We start from the raw sequence: 17074 nt of genomic DNA, 5'->3' as shown, positions 1-17074 counted from the left end.
GACAAAGAAGCCTTTTAGTGAGTCATGACCATATCAGATCTGCTACCACGTCCAGAAAATTTTCAGAACTTACAACAGCTTCCAGAAGGTTCTAGTAGGTTCTTAAAAGGCATTAAGGAAGAAATCTTGTTTCTTGCTCGTAAAGTAGGTGATGAGGTAAATAATAGATTTGGGCCACACCCTGGCAGTGCTCAGGACTTGCTCCTGACTCTACCCTTAGGGATCACTCCTGGTGGGAACTGGGGGACCCTATGGGGTACCAGACACCAAACAAGTTGGCCACATGCAAGGCAAGACCCATCCCCCTGCACTCTTGGCGCCCTGAAGAATACTTATATTCTTATTTTTCTCACTTAATGGTATCCTTTCTAGAAGACTTGATAATGTCTTTCCTATGATTTTAGGGAAAGAAGAAAAAAAAAAAAGATTTTTTTTTTGCTTTTTGAGTCACACTCTGCGATGCACAGGGGTTACTCCTGGCTCTGCACTCAGGAATTACTCCTGGCGGTGCTTGGGGGACCATATGGGATGCTGGGAATCGAACCCGGGTTGGCTGAGTGCAAGGCAAATGCCCTACCCACTGTGCTATTGCTCTAGCCCCAAACTTAATTTTATCTTTTTATTATTTATTTTATTATTATTATTATTATTTTTGCTTTTTGGGTCACACCCAGCGATGCTCAGGGGTTACTCCTGGCTTTGCACTCAGGAGTTACTCCTGGCGGTGCTTGGGGGACCATATGGGATGCTGGGGATCGAACCCGGGTCGGCCGCGTGCAAGGCAAACGCCCTACCCACTGTGCTATCGCTCTAGCCCCAAACTTAATTTTAATGAAAAATGTTGTATTATCCAAGTAAGAGCAATTGCAAGGACTAGAAATTGTTTAGGATAGGTAACATATTTTATGGGTTGTTTTTGGGTCGCACGGAGGTGCTCACAGCTTACTCAGGGATCACTCCTGGCGGGCTCAGACTATAGGGAGTGCCAGGGATTGAACCTGTGTCAGCCACATGCAAGGCAAGCACCTTCCCCACTGCATTATTGCTCCCTTCTTGTGATTTTTTTTGGGGGGTGGGGTGAGCAGTGACGAGGGGCCCTGGAGTCACTGCTGGTAACACTCTCCGCCAACTGGCTGATGGTTCAGCAGTCAGCAACGTGATGTTTAGGCCATGTGGTTCTGGGGGCTGCCAGGGATCAAATCCAAGGCTTCGCGTACAAAGCACGAACTGAAGCCTTTGAACCATCTCCCTGTCCCAATTTTAAATTACTGTAGCAGCTTTAACATGTATATGTATGCATGTCAGTGTGTGTACACACACACACACACACACACACACACACACACACATATATACACACATACTTTTTTCCCTTCTTACATTGGCGGCCATAATTTGTATCCAGGAGCCTGGAGTTGGAGCCCCAGGACACAGACGGTTTCCTTGGGGGTGCCGAGTACCGCCGCCAGGAGTGTCCCCCAAAAATTCCTGAGCAGGTCTGACAAAGATAGCTTAAAGATTGCCGCTTTGCACGCAGGAAGCCCTGGTTCAATCCTTGGCACTGCACAGTCCCCAAGTAGTAAGCTGGGAGTAGCCCCTGAGAACCCCAAAACAACGGAATGTATGTGGAATATTAAGAACTAATTTATTATAACAAAAGGAATTTAAAAAAAAGTCAACTAAAATACTTTTAAGATACAAGGACCCAATTTGTTATTTAATTAATTTATTTTTCATTAGCAGGGAATGAGGGGATGGAGGATTAGGGATCAAACTCAGGGCCTCACACATGTGAGGCAAATTCTCCACCACTGAGCTACACCCTTAGACCTAGAAATGTGAGCCCAATTTATAATGGTAAGTTACACACACACACACACACACACACACACACACACTCTCTCTCTCTCTCTCCCCCTCTCCTATTCCCTATCATGTGGCCTGTATAACTTTGGTTTGGGTTGGGGCATCCGAGGTAACAAAAAAAGAAATGTCTTCTAGCTTTCTCTGCATAAACACATGTGACATCTGTCATGAAAATCTACAGATGTGATTCATTCAACAGACACAGATGAATAGTCATATATAAAACATGGAAATGTATAGATGGATATGTTAAAAAAAAAAAGGACTGTGAAAGTGGTAAACAGCTGTACAGGACTAGAAATGAGAACAGAAATCCAGGTGGGTCTGAGGTATGGGTGAAATTCTCTCTGAGGCTCGGGTTTCCCTTGCGCGGGTCCTTGGCGGTCCCCTCAGCTTGGTGGAGGAGCATCTTGTTTTCCGTTAGCCGAACATGCCCAGGTAGAGCTGCTTCTCTTTCTGGTGGTAGCTGCTGAGCTGTGACTGTGTCAGCTGGAGGTACCGCTTCACGTTGGCATCTTAGAAGGCAATTAAGACACAGATCAGAACCTTAGAAATCCATAGAGCATTGTTAACACAACCCCATAAAAAACAAAAACAAAAACAAAAACAAACTTCTGGCTTTGGGCTGAATCCGGCAGTGCTCAAGCGCTTCCTTCTGGCTCTGAGCTCAGAGGTCACTCCTGGCAGGGCACAGGGCCCAGGCTGGCTGCATACAAGGCAAGTGTCCCAGCCGCTGTGCTGTCACTCCAGCTCCCCACCCCCACTCTCTCTCACACACACACACACACAAAACAAACAACTTTTGGTAATCTGAATACACCCAGACTAGGAGGCCTGTACATCCCCTTCATTGGTACTGAATTTAAAAAGACCCCCACCCACCCCCACCCACAGGCTGGAGAGATGAGGATGGATCAAGAAGAGGCTTTAGTGCATACTCTGCACGCAGGCGGCATGGGTTTGATCCCTGGTACTAGTCCTGAGTACCATGAGGAATAGTACCACTACTTCCGGCCCCGAAACAAGCAAGCAAACTCACTCTCCAGCACCGGTGGCTTATTATTATTATTATTATTTTTGCTTTTTGGGTCACACCCGGCAATGCACAGGGGTCATTCCTGGCTCATGCACTCAGGAATTACCCCTGGCGGTGCTCAGGGGACCATATGGGATGCTGGGATTCGAACCTGGGTCGGCCGCGTGCAAGGCAAACGCCCTACCCGCTGTGCTATCTCTCCAGCCCCAGGCTTATTATTATTATTTTTTTGTTTGTTTTTTTTTGCTTTTAGGGTCACACCCGGCGATGCACAGGGGTTACTCCTGGCTCTGCACTCAGGAATTACTCCTGGCAATGCTCAGGGGACCGTATGGAATGCTGGGGATTGAACCCGGGTTGGCCGCATGCAAGGCAAAGGCCCTACCCGCTGTACTATCACTCCAGCCCCATCGGTGGCTTATTATTACTGGGGGGCAGGGGGCCAAGGGCCATACGTGGCGGTGCTCAGAGGCTACGCCCAGCTCTGTGCTGGGGATGGTCACTCCCAGCAGTGTTCAGGAGCTCATCCATGGTTCTAGGGATTCGGATCAGGGTCGGGGCTGCCGCAGCTGCAAGTAAAGCCAAGTGCCTGCCCTCTCGGACTGTCCCCCGGCCCCGAGGAGTGTGGAGTCACTGGAAAAGCAGATCTTCTGAAAATACTATATGTGGGCGGCAGTAAATTTGTGTCATCGAGATGTACAAATGGCTCCTGTGTCTCTATTAATAGTGGCTTCCCAGTGTCCCTTTATGTTCGGGACTTCTGCTCCCGTGTATTTCTTTCTTTGAGTTGTGGCTTTTGGGTCACACCCAGCTGTGCTCAGGCCTTACTCCTGGCCCTGCGCACAGGGGTCCGTCCTGGAGGTACTTGGGGGACTGTCTGGGGATGAAACCCAGGCCTCCGCTTTGTGTCCAGCGGCTACTCTAAGTCAGCATGAGCCAACGAGGGGTTTTCAGTGCTCCAAACATCAAAAAGAGCGAGGCCCGCCATTCAGTTTACAATCGCCCTTTTCCCCGTTCACCAGGCCCAGGCTCGCGTCCTCTCAGTAGGCCTGCCCTTTTCTAGGTCATACCTGGGGTTAGTGGAGCTGGAGGACAAAATGAGAGGCCAGACCCCAGCTGGAGAGCCGGCAGCGCTGGGGATTATGACATGTATTCACTGAAATACAAATCCTATTTTAGTCCCCCCGAAAACCAATGCTTTAAAATCCCTTTCGGGGTGGGGGAGGGGTGCGCAGAGTAATAGTACAGCAGGCGAGGCACTGGCCTTACACATGGCCGCACTGGGTTTGATCCCGGGCACCCCACACGTCCCCCTGAACTCGGCCGGAAATGATCTCTGAGTGCAGGGCCAGGAATAAGCTCTGAGCACAGCTGGGTGTGGCCCCCAAACCAAAAAATAAAACCTCTTTGGGGGGCTGGAGGCTGGAGCAACAGAACAGCGGGGAGGGTAGCTTGCCTTGCACGTGGCTGACCCAGGCTCCTTTCCTGGCACCACATGTGGTCCCCACGCCTGCCAGGAGTGAACCCTGAACACAGCTGGGGTGGCCCGGCAGCCAAGTCAAAGTCACTTTCTTTTCTTTCCTTTTTTAATTTTTATTTTTTTTTGCTTTTTGGGTCACACCCGGCAATGCACAGGGGTCATTCCTGGCTCATGCACTCAGGAATCACCCCTGGCGGTGCTCAGGGGACCATATGGGATGCTGGGATTCAAACCCGGGTCGGCCGCATGCAAGGCAAATGCCCTACCCACTATGCTATCGCTCCAGCCCCTCTTTCCTTGTTTTTAAATGCTTCTCCCTGGTAGCACTGTAGCACTGTCATCCTGTTGTTCATCGATTTGCTCGAGTGGGCACCAGTAACGTCTCCATTGTGAGACTTGTTACTGTTTTTCGCATATCGAATACGCCACGGGGAGCTTGCCAGGCTCTGCCATGCGGATGGGATACTCTTGGTAGAATGCTGGGCTCTCCAAGAGGGGTGGAGGAATTGAACCTGGGTTGGCCGTGTGCAAGGCAAACACCCTACCCCCTGTGCTATCGCTCCAGTACTGCTTCTGGCTACAAAATTAAATTATTAAAATGGGCTTATAGGGGGCTAGAATGATAGAACAGCGAGTAGGGCGTTTGCCTTGCACACAGCTGACCCGTGTTCAATTCCCAGCATCCCATATGGTCCCCTGACAACCCCCAGGGGTAATTCCTGAGTGCAGAGCCAGGAGGAACCCCTGTGCATTGCCAGGTGTGACCCAAAAAGCAATAAATAAATAAATAAATAAAATAAAACAGGCTTATAAGGGCGCTGGAGCAATAGCACAGCGGGTAGGGCGTTTGCCTTGCACCGGCAGACCCGGGTTCTAATCCCAGCATCCCATATGGTCCCCTGAGCACCGCCAGGGGTGATTCCTGAGTGAAGAGCCGGGAGTAACCCCTGTGCATCGCCCGGGTGTGACCCAAAAATAAAAAAACAAAAACAAAATAGGCTTATAAGTCCCATTTTTCTCTGAGAGGCCATTATTCCCAAATGGTGCTGGTCTTTAATAAGACTACAGTGGGTAGGGCATTTGCCTTGCACGAGGCCAACACAGGTTTGATTCCCAGCATCCCATATGGTCCCCTGAGCACCACCAGCCAGGAGTAATTTCTGAGTGCAGAGCCAGGAATAACCCCTGAACCCAAACACTGAGGGAAATAAATCAAATCTACCATTAAAAGGGGGAAAATGTTGGGGGCTGGAGCAATAGCACAGCGGGTAGGGCATTTGCCTTGCACTCGGCCCACCCAGATTCAACTCCCAGCATCCCATATGGTCCCCTGAGGACCTCCAGGGGTAATTCCTGAGTGCAGAAACAGGAATAATGTCTGTGCATCGCCGGGTGTGGCCCAAAAAGAAAAAAAAAGGGGTGGGGGAATTGGAACACTGTATGATTGAAACCCAACCATGATCAACTTTGTAACTCTGTATCTCATGGTGATTAAAAAAAAAAAACTAAATTAAGATAAATAAAAGAAGGGAAAAAAAAAAAAACCAGCGCCAGGTACAGTATGTTCCCCAGAGAACCACTAGATCCGGTCTAATCCCAAAAAATTACTCTCTCAGGGAGGATGGGATATAATGCAGAGTATCAACAACATTTTTACAACCACAAATATTTCTATAATTCTACAAAATACACAGTACTCCCCAGTGGAGACATAAGTACAAGCGTGTAAGAATGCCTGTTCAGGGGCTGGAGCGATAGTACAGCGGGTAGGGCATTGGCCTTGCACGTGGCCGACCTGGGTTTGATTCCCAGCATCCCATATGGTCCCTTGAGCACTGCCAGGGGTAATTCCTGAGTGCAGAGCCAGGAGTAACTCCTGTGCATCGCCAGGTGTGACCCAAAAAGAAAAAAAAAAAAAAAACAGAAGAGAATGCCTGTTCATTTATACTCTCGTGCAGTTCTGAATTTCCAACCACGGGAATGAAATTACTAGTCTCCGAGAAATGCGACATATTGCTGAAGTTAAACCAAATGAAATCTCCTTCCTCGGATGGCGCAGTCACAGGCCCGAGCCCCGTCCTCCCGGCCCCGAGCCCTCCTCCCGCACCTTTCGGCTGCCGACTGCCAGCAGCCAGGAGGTAGTGCCGAGCCCGGTCATAGTCCTGCAGGTGGAAAAAGGCCACTCCAGCCCGGTACAAGGCCTTGGCATTCTCAGGCTGGCGGTCCAGGACTTTCTGGCTGTATTCCTTCACGCGTTCGTAGTTCACTGGCTCCATCTGAAGGAGGCAGGCTAAGGGGGGCAAGGGAAGGGGAGAAAGAAGAATGGGAGGTGGAGGGTACTTAGTGCCACCGATCAACTTGAGGGAGTACCAAACACAGAACGGTACTGACAATCATTTACTTAATAAAACCGGGTGTCTGCCACAGGCCAAATATTCTTCTTGGCACCAGGGGTGTATTACACTGTTTCAATCTGGTCCCCCACAGCTACCCCATGCCTCTGGTCAACCCAGTGTTGGGTTATGCTCCGCTGAAATCAGGTAAGAGCGCACCTTAAAATTGACCAAACTCAGGGCTGAAGCAATAGCATAGCGGGTAGGGCATTTGCCTTGCACGCGGCCGACCCAGGTTCGATTCCCAGCATCCCATATGGTCCCCCGAGCACCGCCAGGAGAGTAATTCCTGAGTGCAGAGCCAGGAGTAACCCCTGGGCATCGCCAGGTGTGACCCAAAAAGAAAAAAAAAAAAATTGACCAAACTCAGGGCTGGAACTATAGTACAGCGGGTAGGGCGTTTGCCTTACACACGGCCGACCTGGGTTCGAGTCCCAGCATTCCATATGGTCCCCCGAGCACCACCAGGAGTAACCCCTGTGCATCACTGGGTGTGACCCACTATATCACTGTCATCCCATCATTCATCGATTTGCTCAAGCGGGTGCCAGTAACGTCTCCATTCATCCTAGCCCTAAGATTTTAGCAGGCCCCCCCATTTTTTTTTTTTTAATTTTGCTTTTTGGATCACACCCAGCAATGCACAGAGGTCACTCCTGGCTCTGCTCTCAGGAATTACCCCTGGCGGTGCTCAGGGGACCATATGGGATGCTGGGAATCGAACCCGGGTCAGCCGCTTGCAAGGCAAATGCCCTACCCGCTGTGCTATCGCTCCAGCCCTAGCAGGCTCTCTTTACTCATCCTTCCCAACGGTGCCGCATTGGAGGCTCTTTCAGGGTCAGGGGTACGAGACCCATCATTGTTACTGTTTTTGGCATATTGAATACGCCATGGGGAGCTTGCCAGGCGTGACCCAAAAAGGGAAAAAAAAAAAAAACCTGACAGAATTCATCTTCACTGTTTTTTCTATCCAAGGCTATTTGCTTTTTTTATTTGTTTTGGTCTGGGTGACACCCTGCAGTGCTCTGCGGCTACCCCTAGTCTGGGGCTGGGAAAGAAACTGGGCTTCTGCAGGCCAATCAGTACCACCCGGGGTGCAGAACGATGGGAGCCGTTAATCACAGGAGAATAAACAAACACTGTGTTGTGTTACATAATCCTCTGATGTTCTCATCTACCCTCTGAAACCAGCCTCACCAGCTCAGTCTGAGGCACAAGGGCGTCGAGGTCGGGTCCGGAGTGGCCAAGGCGGCCCGAGCAATAGGAAAGTGGGGACGGTGCTTGCCTCGCACACACCCAACCCGGGTCTAATCCCCGGCACGCCTGGTCCTCTGAGCCCCGCCCGGAGTGATTCCTGAGCTCAGAGCCAGGGGGTAAGCTCTAAGCACACCAGGTGTGGCCCCAAAACAAAACAATGAAAAAAACAAGCCCCAGAGAGGTAGTTAAAGTCTCCAGAGGCCGCCACTGCTGGAGGGAGTAAGGAAGGATTTGAACCAAAGACCTCCAGGTGCAGCAGCATCATTATCCTCAACGAGGATCTATTCATTCATCAGAACTAGTCAGCTTCGGGTGCAAGGGTCAGGTCCACACTCTGCCTTTCCACGAGAAGCCACTCGTGCGTTCCCGACCCCGGGGCTCAAAGGGAATACTGTCCGCATCCCGTGCGGAGTGAGAGGTGGAGAAGCAGGGCTGAGGAAGACACTGCCCGGCCTGGGCGCCAGCCTGCGTCCTGTCTCTATCTCCTCCGGGTGGACACTGATGTGTGCAGCTGGGGCCACCTGATCCGTGACTGGAGTTGCATTCATTCATGAGACAACTCGTTAGGAAGCATCCACCAAGTGCCGGGCAGAACGAGGCACTGGAGTCAGCAACAAGAGTGATTTGTTTTGGGGGTGTTGGGGCTCAATCAAATTCAGGGGCTCAGACATGCAAGGCAAGGGTTCTACCACTGCGTACCACCCCAGGCCCCCATCCCAAGATAGTTAAATTTGTTTCTTTTTGGGTCACACCCAGCGCTGCTCAGGGGTGACTCCTGGCTCTGCACTCAGGAATTACTCCTCGTGGTGTTTGGGGGCCCTATGGGATGCCAAGGATCAAACCCAGGTTGGCTGCGTGCAAGGAGCGCCCTCCCCACTGTACTATTGCTCCAGCCACGATAGTTTTTTTTTGGGGGGGGGGGCAACACCAGGTGCTCAGGTGCTGCTCTCAGGTGGTGGGTTTGTTCCTAGTAGTGCCAGAGGCCCATGTGGTATGAGGATTGGCAAAGCATGGCCCCCTCTCCCTTGAGTCAACACAGCCCATGATATCTTCCCCCCCCCCAGCCTTTTTTTAATTGAAGTACCTGGCTTTCTTTTTTCTGGGGGGGAGGGTCACACCGGGCGATGCACAGGGGTCACTCCTGGCTCATGCACTCAGGAATTACTCCTGGCGGTGCTCAGGGAACCATATGGGATGCTAGGAATCGAACCCGGGTCTGCTGCGTGCCAGGCAAACGCCCAACCCGCTGTGCTATCGCTCCAGCCCGTCCCTGGCTTTCTAACTGTTAGTTATTCTTTTACACAGCTGGGAGCTGCTGCCTCCTCCCAAGGAAGCTCAGTTCCCTACACAAAACCTCCAGTGCCCACCACTGGGCCATTCATTGTTCCCTTACTATGTTTCTTTTCCATCCCACTTATGGAAGAGATCCTCCCTTCCTCCCTTCCCCTCCCCCCTTCCTTTCCTCCCTTCCTCCTTCGTTTTGTGGAGGTGATAACAACTAACACTTCGTGCAAGGCAAATGCCCTTCCCGCTGTACTATCGCTCCAGCCCCAATTTGTCTCTTTTTAACGGGCATACATACATACATACATACATACATATACATACAGGTATATATATATATATATACACACATATACACACACCCACATTAACAACATAAATAATTCTGTGCTAATAATATACTTTAAAATTTGCCAAGATAGATACCTTTTTTTGTTCGGGGGCCCTATCTGATGGTGCTCAGGGGATCCTATGGGGTGCCAGGGATGAAACATGGGTGAACAGTGTGCAAGGCAAGCGCCCTACCCTCTGCACTACTGCTCTGGGCTCATGCCAAGATTCCTGATGAGGAAAGATTGCATCCTTGTCCCCAAGTCAGACAAATATACACTGAACAAACAAATGCATTAAGGTCTCTGAAGAAAATAGAACTGTGCAGGAATAGCGCGAATGAGGCCAGGAGAGAGTGAATTTTTTGGACGGTATGAGGCGGGTCTCAAGGGCTTCCCTGTGGGGAGCTGGGGGAGGTAGTGCCGTGCCAGAGCTCAAACTTGGGGTTCCCACATGCCAAACGGGTACTCCAGCCCTTTGAACCATGTTCCTGGCACTAGAAGCTTGACTTCTGAGCCATGATCTAAATGACAAGTGATACTGAAGGGCCAGGGCCAGAGCTCTCTCTGTCTCTCCTTTCCGGCAGTACTGAGGATTGAACCCAGGTCCCTGCACCCTCACCGAGACCCAGCCCCCGCCCTGACGCATTCTCCCTGGAAGAGATGCTGCACACCTGCAGGTGGCAATGCAGTTTTCAAATGAAGGAGACGGGTCATGTCAGGCCCCACAGGAGAGTTTGGGGTGGGGGGGGTGGGGCCAGGGAGGGGAAACACCTGACAGCACTCTGGGGACAATCCCAGCTTAGGGCTCCCGATGGGGCCAGGGGCCACATGGTACCAGGGGCTGAACGCAGGGGCAAAGCACGTGCTTCCGCTCTCTGAGCCATCTCCCCAGGCCCCGCTCAGGGGTCACGCCCGCCTGTGTTACTCAGAGACTCGTGTGGTGCCGGGGATCAAGCCCAGGCCTCCTGCGTGCAAGTGCTCAGACCCCCCCTTCGGGCCCCTGGATTTTTTTTTTTTCTTTTTGCGTCACACCTGGCGATGCTCAGGTTTTACTCCTGGCTCTGCACTCAGGAATGACTCCTGGCGGTGCTCCGGGGGACCAGATGGGATGCTGGGAATCGAACCCGGGTCAGCCATGTGCAAGGCAAAGGCCCTATCCACTGTGCTATCGCTCCAGCCCCAGGCTCCTGGATTTTTTTCCTTAAGTATAAGATGCCAGGCCGGAGAGACAGTAGTACAGCTATAGGATGACATTACTTTGTCCTTGCCCCCCCTTACCATGAGGAGCTTGTCCCGGTTTTTCCCAGAGTTTAGGCTTATCCCAGTCACACCCATCAAGGTGTTCCCGAATCTCTCCCATCCCTTTGTTTAGCTGTAATCACTTCTCTATGCTCTCTTCCCCAAAAAGAGTTAATCAGCTTCTCCCCCTAATCTGACTGCTAATTTGTAAAGTCAGATCTTCCTAGGATACTGAATTTATATTATAAGTTAATATTGCCTTTCTCCTTTCCTTATGCCTTTTGACTAATTTACTTTAAAGCAATGTCCACAAGAAGACAATATTATGCTTTTGTAACTTGGGACTTAATTGGCTTCGAATATTATTCATTCCTGGGCATCTGCTTTCTCCACTTAAGCCTCAGTTGCCCTCAGTTCCTAGCACCCCAAAAGCAGGGTCCAGGGCAAGCGGTGAGTTATGTGTTACCCTGGCATCGAGATGGGCCTGGCCAAAGTGCCTAATTCTTAACTATAAGTTAAGAGCTGGATCATGACATACAGCGGACAAGATGCCTGCCTTATACACGGTCGACCTGGGTGCAAGACACTAGGACTCTGTGTGTGTGTGTGTGTGTGTGTGTGTGTGTGTGTGTGAGAGCAGAAGGGTGGGACCCTCAGAAATGCCAGGCTAAGGGCTGGAGAGTACAATGTATACAGTGCTGGCCTCCCACATGCCCTGGCACCTGATATGGTCACTCTGAGCCTGCTAGGAGTGACCCCTGAGTAAACCCTGAGCACAGTTGGGTGTGGCTCCAAAACAAAAACCAAACCCAAACCAAGAGAGCTATAGACAGTGATCTGATCTCCTATCTGTAAAACAGGTACAGTGAAAGCTACCTAGGGAGCTGCTTGCAGTTACAGCCGGCGCTACCCTTGGGACTCACTCCTAGAGGTGCCAGGGACTGAGCCTGGGCCCTTCCCATAAGCCAGCTTTCTGGCCACTGCAGATCCTCGTGAGGAGAATACAGATAAATGCCCAACATGTATTAGACACCCCGTAAAAAAATTCATTTGAGGGGCTGGAGAGATAGCACAGCGGGTAGGGCGTTTGCCTTGCACGCGGCCAACCCGGGTCAAATCCCAGCATCCCATATGGTCCCCTGAGCGCGGCCAGGGGTAGTTCCTGAGTGCAGAGCCCGTGTGCATCGCCAGGTGTGACCCAAAAAGCAAAAAAAAAAAAAAAAATTCATTTGAGGGGCTGGAGTGATAGCACGACGGGTAAGGTGTTTGCCTTGCATGCGGCTGACCCAGGTTCGATTCCCAGCATCCCATATATGGTCCCCTGAGCACCACCAGGGGTAATCCTGAGTACAGAGCCAGGAGTAACCCCTGAGCATCACCTGGTGTGACCCAAAATAAAAAAAAAATTCATTTGAGAGCTGGGATACAACTTAAGGAGTACAGCACATGTCGAGAATGTGTGAGGTCAGGGCTGGAGCAATAGCACAGTGGGTAGGACGTTTGCCTTGCACGCAGCCAACCCGGGTTCAATTCCCAGTATCCCATCTGGTCCCCCGAGCACCGCCAGGAGTAATTCCTGAGTGCAGAGCGAGGAGTAATCCCTGAGTATCGCTGGGTGTGACCCAAAAGGCAAATAAATAAATAAATAAATAAAAATCATGTGATCATATAAATTCTCCCCCTAATGATTATCAAATCAAAGCAATAAATATTGTAATGAAGGACACCTGGGGATTTCGGTCCAAGAGGCTGTTAGCCCCATGACCCCATGATTTTTCTTTTCCTTCTTTTTTTTTTTTTTTCTTTTTGGGTCACACCCGGCAATGCACAGGGGTTCCTCCTGGCTCTACACTCAGGAATCACCCCTGGTGGTGCTCAGGGGACCATATGGGATGCTGGCAACCGAACCCCGGTCGGCTGCATGTAAGGCAAACGCCCTACCCACTGTGCTATTGCTCCAGCCCCTTCTTTTCCTTCTGTCTCCTTTCTTGTTTATATTTTTTTCCCCTTCAGTTTTTAGGTCACACCCGGCAATGCTCAAAGGTTACTCCTGGCTCTGCACTCAGGAATTACTCCTGACAGTGCTCGGGGATATTATGGGATGCTGGTACTTGAACCCTGGTCGGCCGCGTGACAGGCAAACGCCCTCCCCGCTGTGCTATGGCTCCAGCTCCTGTGCGCCAGCTTTGGCCCTGTTCAGAGCCCTGCCCGGAGGCCTCCTGCCTTCAAAGCCTGCCCGTCAGACATGCAGAAGGCCAACAGACCTAAGAACAAGTGGTCACTGTCACTTACCATTAGGGAAATGAAAATCACAGTGACAATGCTAGCTCATCTCTCACCGGTGGGAATGGAAGGATCTAGAAGACTGGAAGCCATCCGTACTGGGGATGTGGAGAAAGGAGGCTCTTCCTCGCTGTTGGGAATATTATTTATCTGGGTCAGCCTAGATGGAAATCAGATTTGCTTTTTATGGCGATTTTCCAAGAAAGAACAGAGCTTCCCTAAGAGTTAGCGATTGTGGGGCAGGAGAGACAGTCTAGAGGGTAAGGCGCTTGCCTGGCACACAGCCAATCCTGTCGCCCATGGATGGTTCCCTGAGCCCTGCCAGGAGTAAGCCCTGAGCACTGCCGGGGGTGCGCCCCCCCAAATAAACTATAAATAAATAAATAAATTCAGCAATTCACTTCTTGTCATCTCTCCCTAAAATTTACCAAAAGATTAACTTGGAAAGTTATATATACATACATACATACATACATACATATGCACACCTATGCTCACTGCCATGCTTAGCGCAACAGCCAGGAAATGAAAACAAATCCAATGTTCAACAACAGATAAAATCATGATAGATACACACAATGGACCACTGTGCCCCTAGAAGAAAAGATGAAATCGTGTAGTTTGGTGCATCTTGGATGGAACTGAAGGGCATCGTGTGAAGCAAAACAAGCCAGAGGGAGACGGATCCATACAGGATAATCTCACTCATCCGTGGTAGGGAAACAAAAGCAGGGCCTAGGCAGCATGGCTGCAGGCAGAGAGATGGGCCAGTAGACGGGGGAAAAAACATGGTCTGGAACCTAAACCAGCCCAAAGGCACGAAGGACTCTGAGCCACAGGCCTTGATTCTGAGGAGACTGGAAAACCTGGAAGATGCAGAATTTCAGGCCCAGAGTCTGGCTGGACCCTGTGGATGGAGAGGAGCCAAGGGTGCCAGGGCACAAAGGCCACACTAAGAATATCAAAAGACGACAGGTCACCAGGGACCCCAGCACAAGCTTCCTTCTGCATCACATCTGCATCTCACCATCTTCTCCCTCCCTCCCTCTCTCTTCTCTCTGCACTTTCTTAGCGCCTGGCATTGCTGCCCATTTCCCTGCTTGGGATGTGTATTTGTTTTCTTCCAGCTCATGTTCTCTCTTGAACACAAACCTCTCTCTCTCTCTCTCTCTCTCTCTCTCCGTCCTCTACTCCCAAACCAATTTTCTTTACTTCACTATTCATCCTTCCCTGGAAGGATGGCAGTGAAGGAAAGGTAGAAAGCCTGGAAAAATCTAGGTAAGACTGAAGACATCCGTCTCCTGAAAAGAGCAATTCCTCGCTCCAGCCTGAGTTCCATCCAGCAAACTGAGAAATCGGGCGGAAATGGAACCCACGTGTGGCTTGATGACGGCCTCCTGGGGCTGCTAAGACGGAGCTCTTGACTTGCAGGTGCTCAGAGCTGATTCTCATCGGCCCTAAATTCCCCCAGGGGTGCTTCCCCAGGGGCCTGAGGGACACAGAAGACTCCTTTCTTGAGCCTACCCCGCCCTGGGCTCCCCACTTCACCTGGGGCACCCTGGAGTCCCATCTCCCAGCAACAATATCAAATGATAACAAGCCCTTGGCGGGGGGGGGGGGGGGGGATGGAGAACTGGTACAGGGTGAAGGTGTTGACCTTGCCCGAAGCTAACCTGGTTCCATCCCTGGCACTGTATATGGTCCCCGAGCTCCACCAGGCAGGATCCCTAAGCAAAGAACCCTAGAAGTTCTTGAAACCACCTGAGGTAGCCCAATAAGCAAAACCAAGAAAACCTCTGGCCCTGGGCTACACAGCAGGTAGAGCATTTGCCTTGCATGCCAGCCAATCTGGGTTCAATTCCCAGCATCCCCGATGGCCCCCTGAGCACCGCCAGGAGTAATTTCTGAGTACAGAGCCAGGAGTAACCCCTGACCATCTCTGGGCATGGCCCCCAAACCAAAGGGTGGTGTTGGGCACTTCCCTGGCACCCCATAGGGTCCCCTGAGCCCCACCGGAAGTGAGCCCTGAGCCAGAAGTAAGCCCTAAACACAGATCAGGAGTGATCACGGCAAGGTGCAGCCCAAAACCAGAACAAACAAGAAACATATGTGGGCAGGTCCCCATTTTACTCTACTCAATACATGGCAATATCTAGGGCTCTAGAGGTCATGTTTAGGGCTGGAGCGATAGCACAGCGGGTAGGGCGTTTGCCTCGCAGGCCGGAGCCCGGTTCAATTCCCAGCATCCCATATGGTCCCCTGAGCACCGCCAGGGGTAATTCCTGAGTGCAGAGCCAGGAGTGACCCTGTGCATCGCCGGGTGTCACCCAAAAAGCAAAAAAAAAAAAAAAAGAAAAAAAGAAATCGTGTTTAACAAATTCTCCAGGTGAGCGCTCAGGAAACTGAGTCCTTCAAATGGGAAATGATCAATTTCCATTCACGGCAGAGTGACTAGACAACGGCAGAGGAGCACGCTCGTGTTTTCCCCCAACGTCCATCGATTTCCATGTGCCTGCCTCGTTATCCTACCCGCCCTTCAGCCCTGTTCTTACCAGCTAGATTGTTGTAGCAGTCTGTCTGGATGCTGTGGAGCATGTTTTCTTGTTCAGGCGTGAGAGCCGGGCCCTGAGGGCCTAGGTTAGGGATCGGGGAGGGCAGACTTGGATCCAGACCCCGTAGCTGAAGCAAAGCTCGGTGGTACCTACTCACAGCATCTCGGTACTTCCCTTCCCGGTAACGCTGGTTCCCTTTCTCCTTGTACAGCTGAGCCTCCTGCAGCCGCTTCTCCATTACTGTGTCGCCCAGCGCTCTTGCAGAACTGGGAAGCAAACGAGCCACTGAAGCTCTGGAATGGGGGCAAAATCAATGATTTCGATTGACGAACGCGGGAAATTGCCCTTCGCCTGGAGCCCGCTGCACCCGCCCGGGGAATGAGCTTTGCTTGTTTCTGCAGTAGTTCTCAATCTCTAGAAGTGCAAGAAACTAGGGAAAGAATGTGGGGATAGTAAAGCCAGAGACTAAGTGATGTCCTAACAGGCGATTCCTGCCGAGAAGTCCCCGAAAAGGCAAAAAGCCCTACTGAGGAACTTGGCAGGCCAGCGGGCGCCGGCGGGAACCACTTCCGCCTTCCCCTTGGACACACCTCCCTTGACCTGGAAGTAGTAGGGAAGTGGGCGGGAACAAGTTGCTAAAAGAGCAGCCGGCTTGCCTCCTCCATCTGCTTTCATTCGCGCTTATTCCACAAGTTTTTCCTGATGTCGAAGCCAGAGGCTAGGGAGTCGGGGTGAATGTGGCCCGTGATCCCCAGCCCCAGGGCCGAGACTGCCGCGACCGCGGAGCTCGTTCAAGGCGTCTGCCCAAACCCCGTGGTGCTGGCCCCTCGCCCTTGTGCCCGAGTCCGGAAGTCTGTCCCTGGACTTCGGTTTCCGGGCGGCGGGGCCCAGCCTCGTCTCCTGACAGTTTGAGGGGGGGTCTACAACGTCGCGCGCATTGCGCCACACCGCCCAATCAGAGGCAGCCCCGGAAAAGTAATCCCTCAGAAACGACCCTCGCCTCGCCGGCTCCCCAGCGGACCAACCCGGAAAAAAAAAAATTTCCCCGGGCAGTCTCGCCAATTGGAAAATTCCAAACGATCTCGAGTAGCCAATCAGAATCGCAGCTGACGATTCAAGTTGGCCAATAGGATAAAGAGGAGAGGAGGTCAGGGTGTCTCGTTGCTGGGTAGAAACTGCGTGAGTCAGGCCGAAACGCGGCCAGAGGTTGCTGGGTTCCTTCGTTTTGGAGTCCCTCCGGCTTACTAACCAGAAAAAACAGTTGCCAGTAGGCTTTCGTGTTACATCACGTTCATTTCCGCCCTTTTTAAATTTTATTAAAACTCCTCCAGGGGCCGCTGAACCTATAGACA

At 51.4% G+C, this 17074-nt stretch overlaps 1 protein-coding gene across 2 annotated transcripts; it reads right to left on the bottom strand.

Annotated features, from left to right (window-relative positions):
* Window positions 1-725: 725 nt before the first annotated feature.
* On the bottom strand, window positions 726-16318 carry TTC9C (tetratricopeptide repeat domain 9C). Of its 2 annotated transcripts, XM_055143939.1 has the most exons (4): window positions 15723-15860; window positions 13180-13330; window positions 6490-6672; window positions 726-2381 (listed from the first exon to the last, which is right to left on the bottom strand). In XM_055143939.1, exons 3-4 carry the CDS (start codon window positions 6656-6658, stop codon window positions 2287-2289), a joined length of 264 nt encoding a protein of 87 aa, XP_054999914.1. In that variant the 5' UTR covers window positions 6659-6672; window positions 13180-13330; window positions 15723-15860; the 3' UTR covers window positions 726-2286. The 2 variants fall into 2 exon arrangements, with proteins under 2 accessions (XP_054999914.1, XP_004621571.1); XM_004621514.2 differs by lacking the exon at window positions 13180-13330 and having other exon boundaries at window positions 732-2381; window positions 15723-16318.
* Window positions 16319-17074: the final 756 nt, after the last annotated feature.

Source organism: Sorex araneus, chromosome 6 (genome assembly GCF_027595985.1).
Source record: "Sorex araneus isolate mSorAra2 chromosome 6, mSorAra2.pri, whole genome shotgun sequence".
Lineage (NCBI taxonomy): Eukaryota > Metazoa > Chordata > Mammalia > Eulipotyphla > Soricidae > Sorex > Sorex araneus.
Note: the sequence above shows the minus strand (reverse complement) of the source record. Positions and strands in the feature narration are given on the sequence as shown.

Excerpts from the sequence above, each read along its gene's own strand:
- TTC9C (XM_004621514.2), bottom strand. The coding sequence starts at position 15,960 with ATGGAGAAGCGGCTGCAGGAGGCTCAGCTGTACAAGGAGAAAGGGAAC. Across the intron at positions 6,673-15,722 it reads CTGCTACAACAATCTAGCTG|CCTGCCTCCTTCAGATGGAG; the intron begins GTAAGAACAGGG and ends TGCCCCCCTTAG. Across the intron at positions 2,382-6,489 it reads TGGCAGTCGGCAGCCGAAAG|ATGCCAACGTGAAGCGGTAC; the intron begins GTGCGGGAGGAG and ends TTGCCTTCTAAG.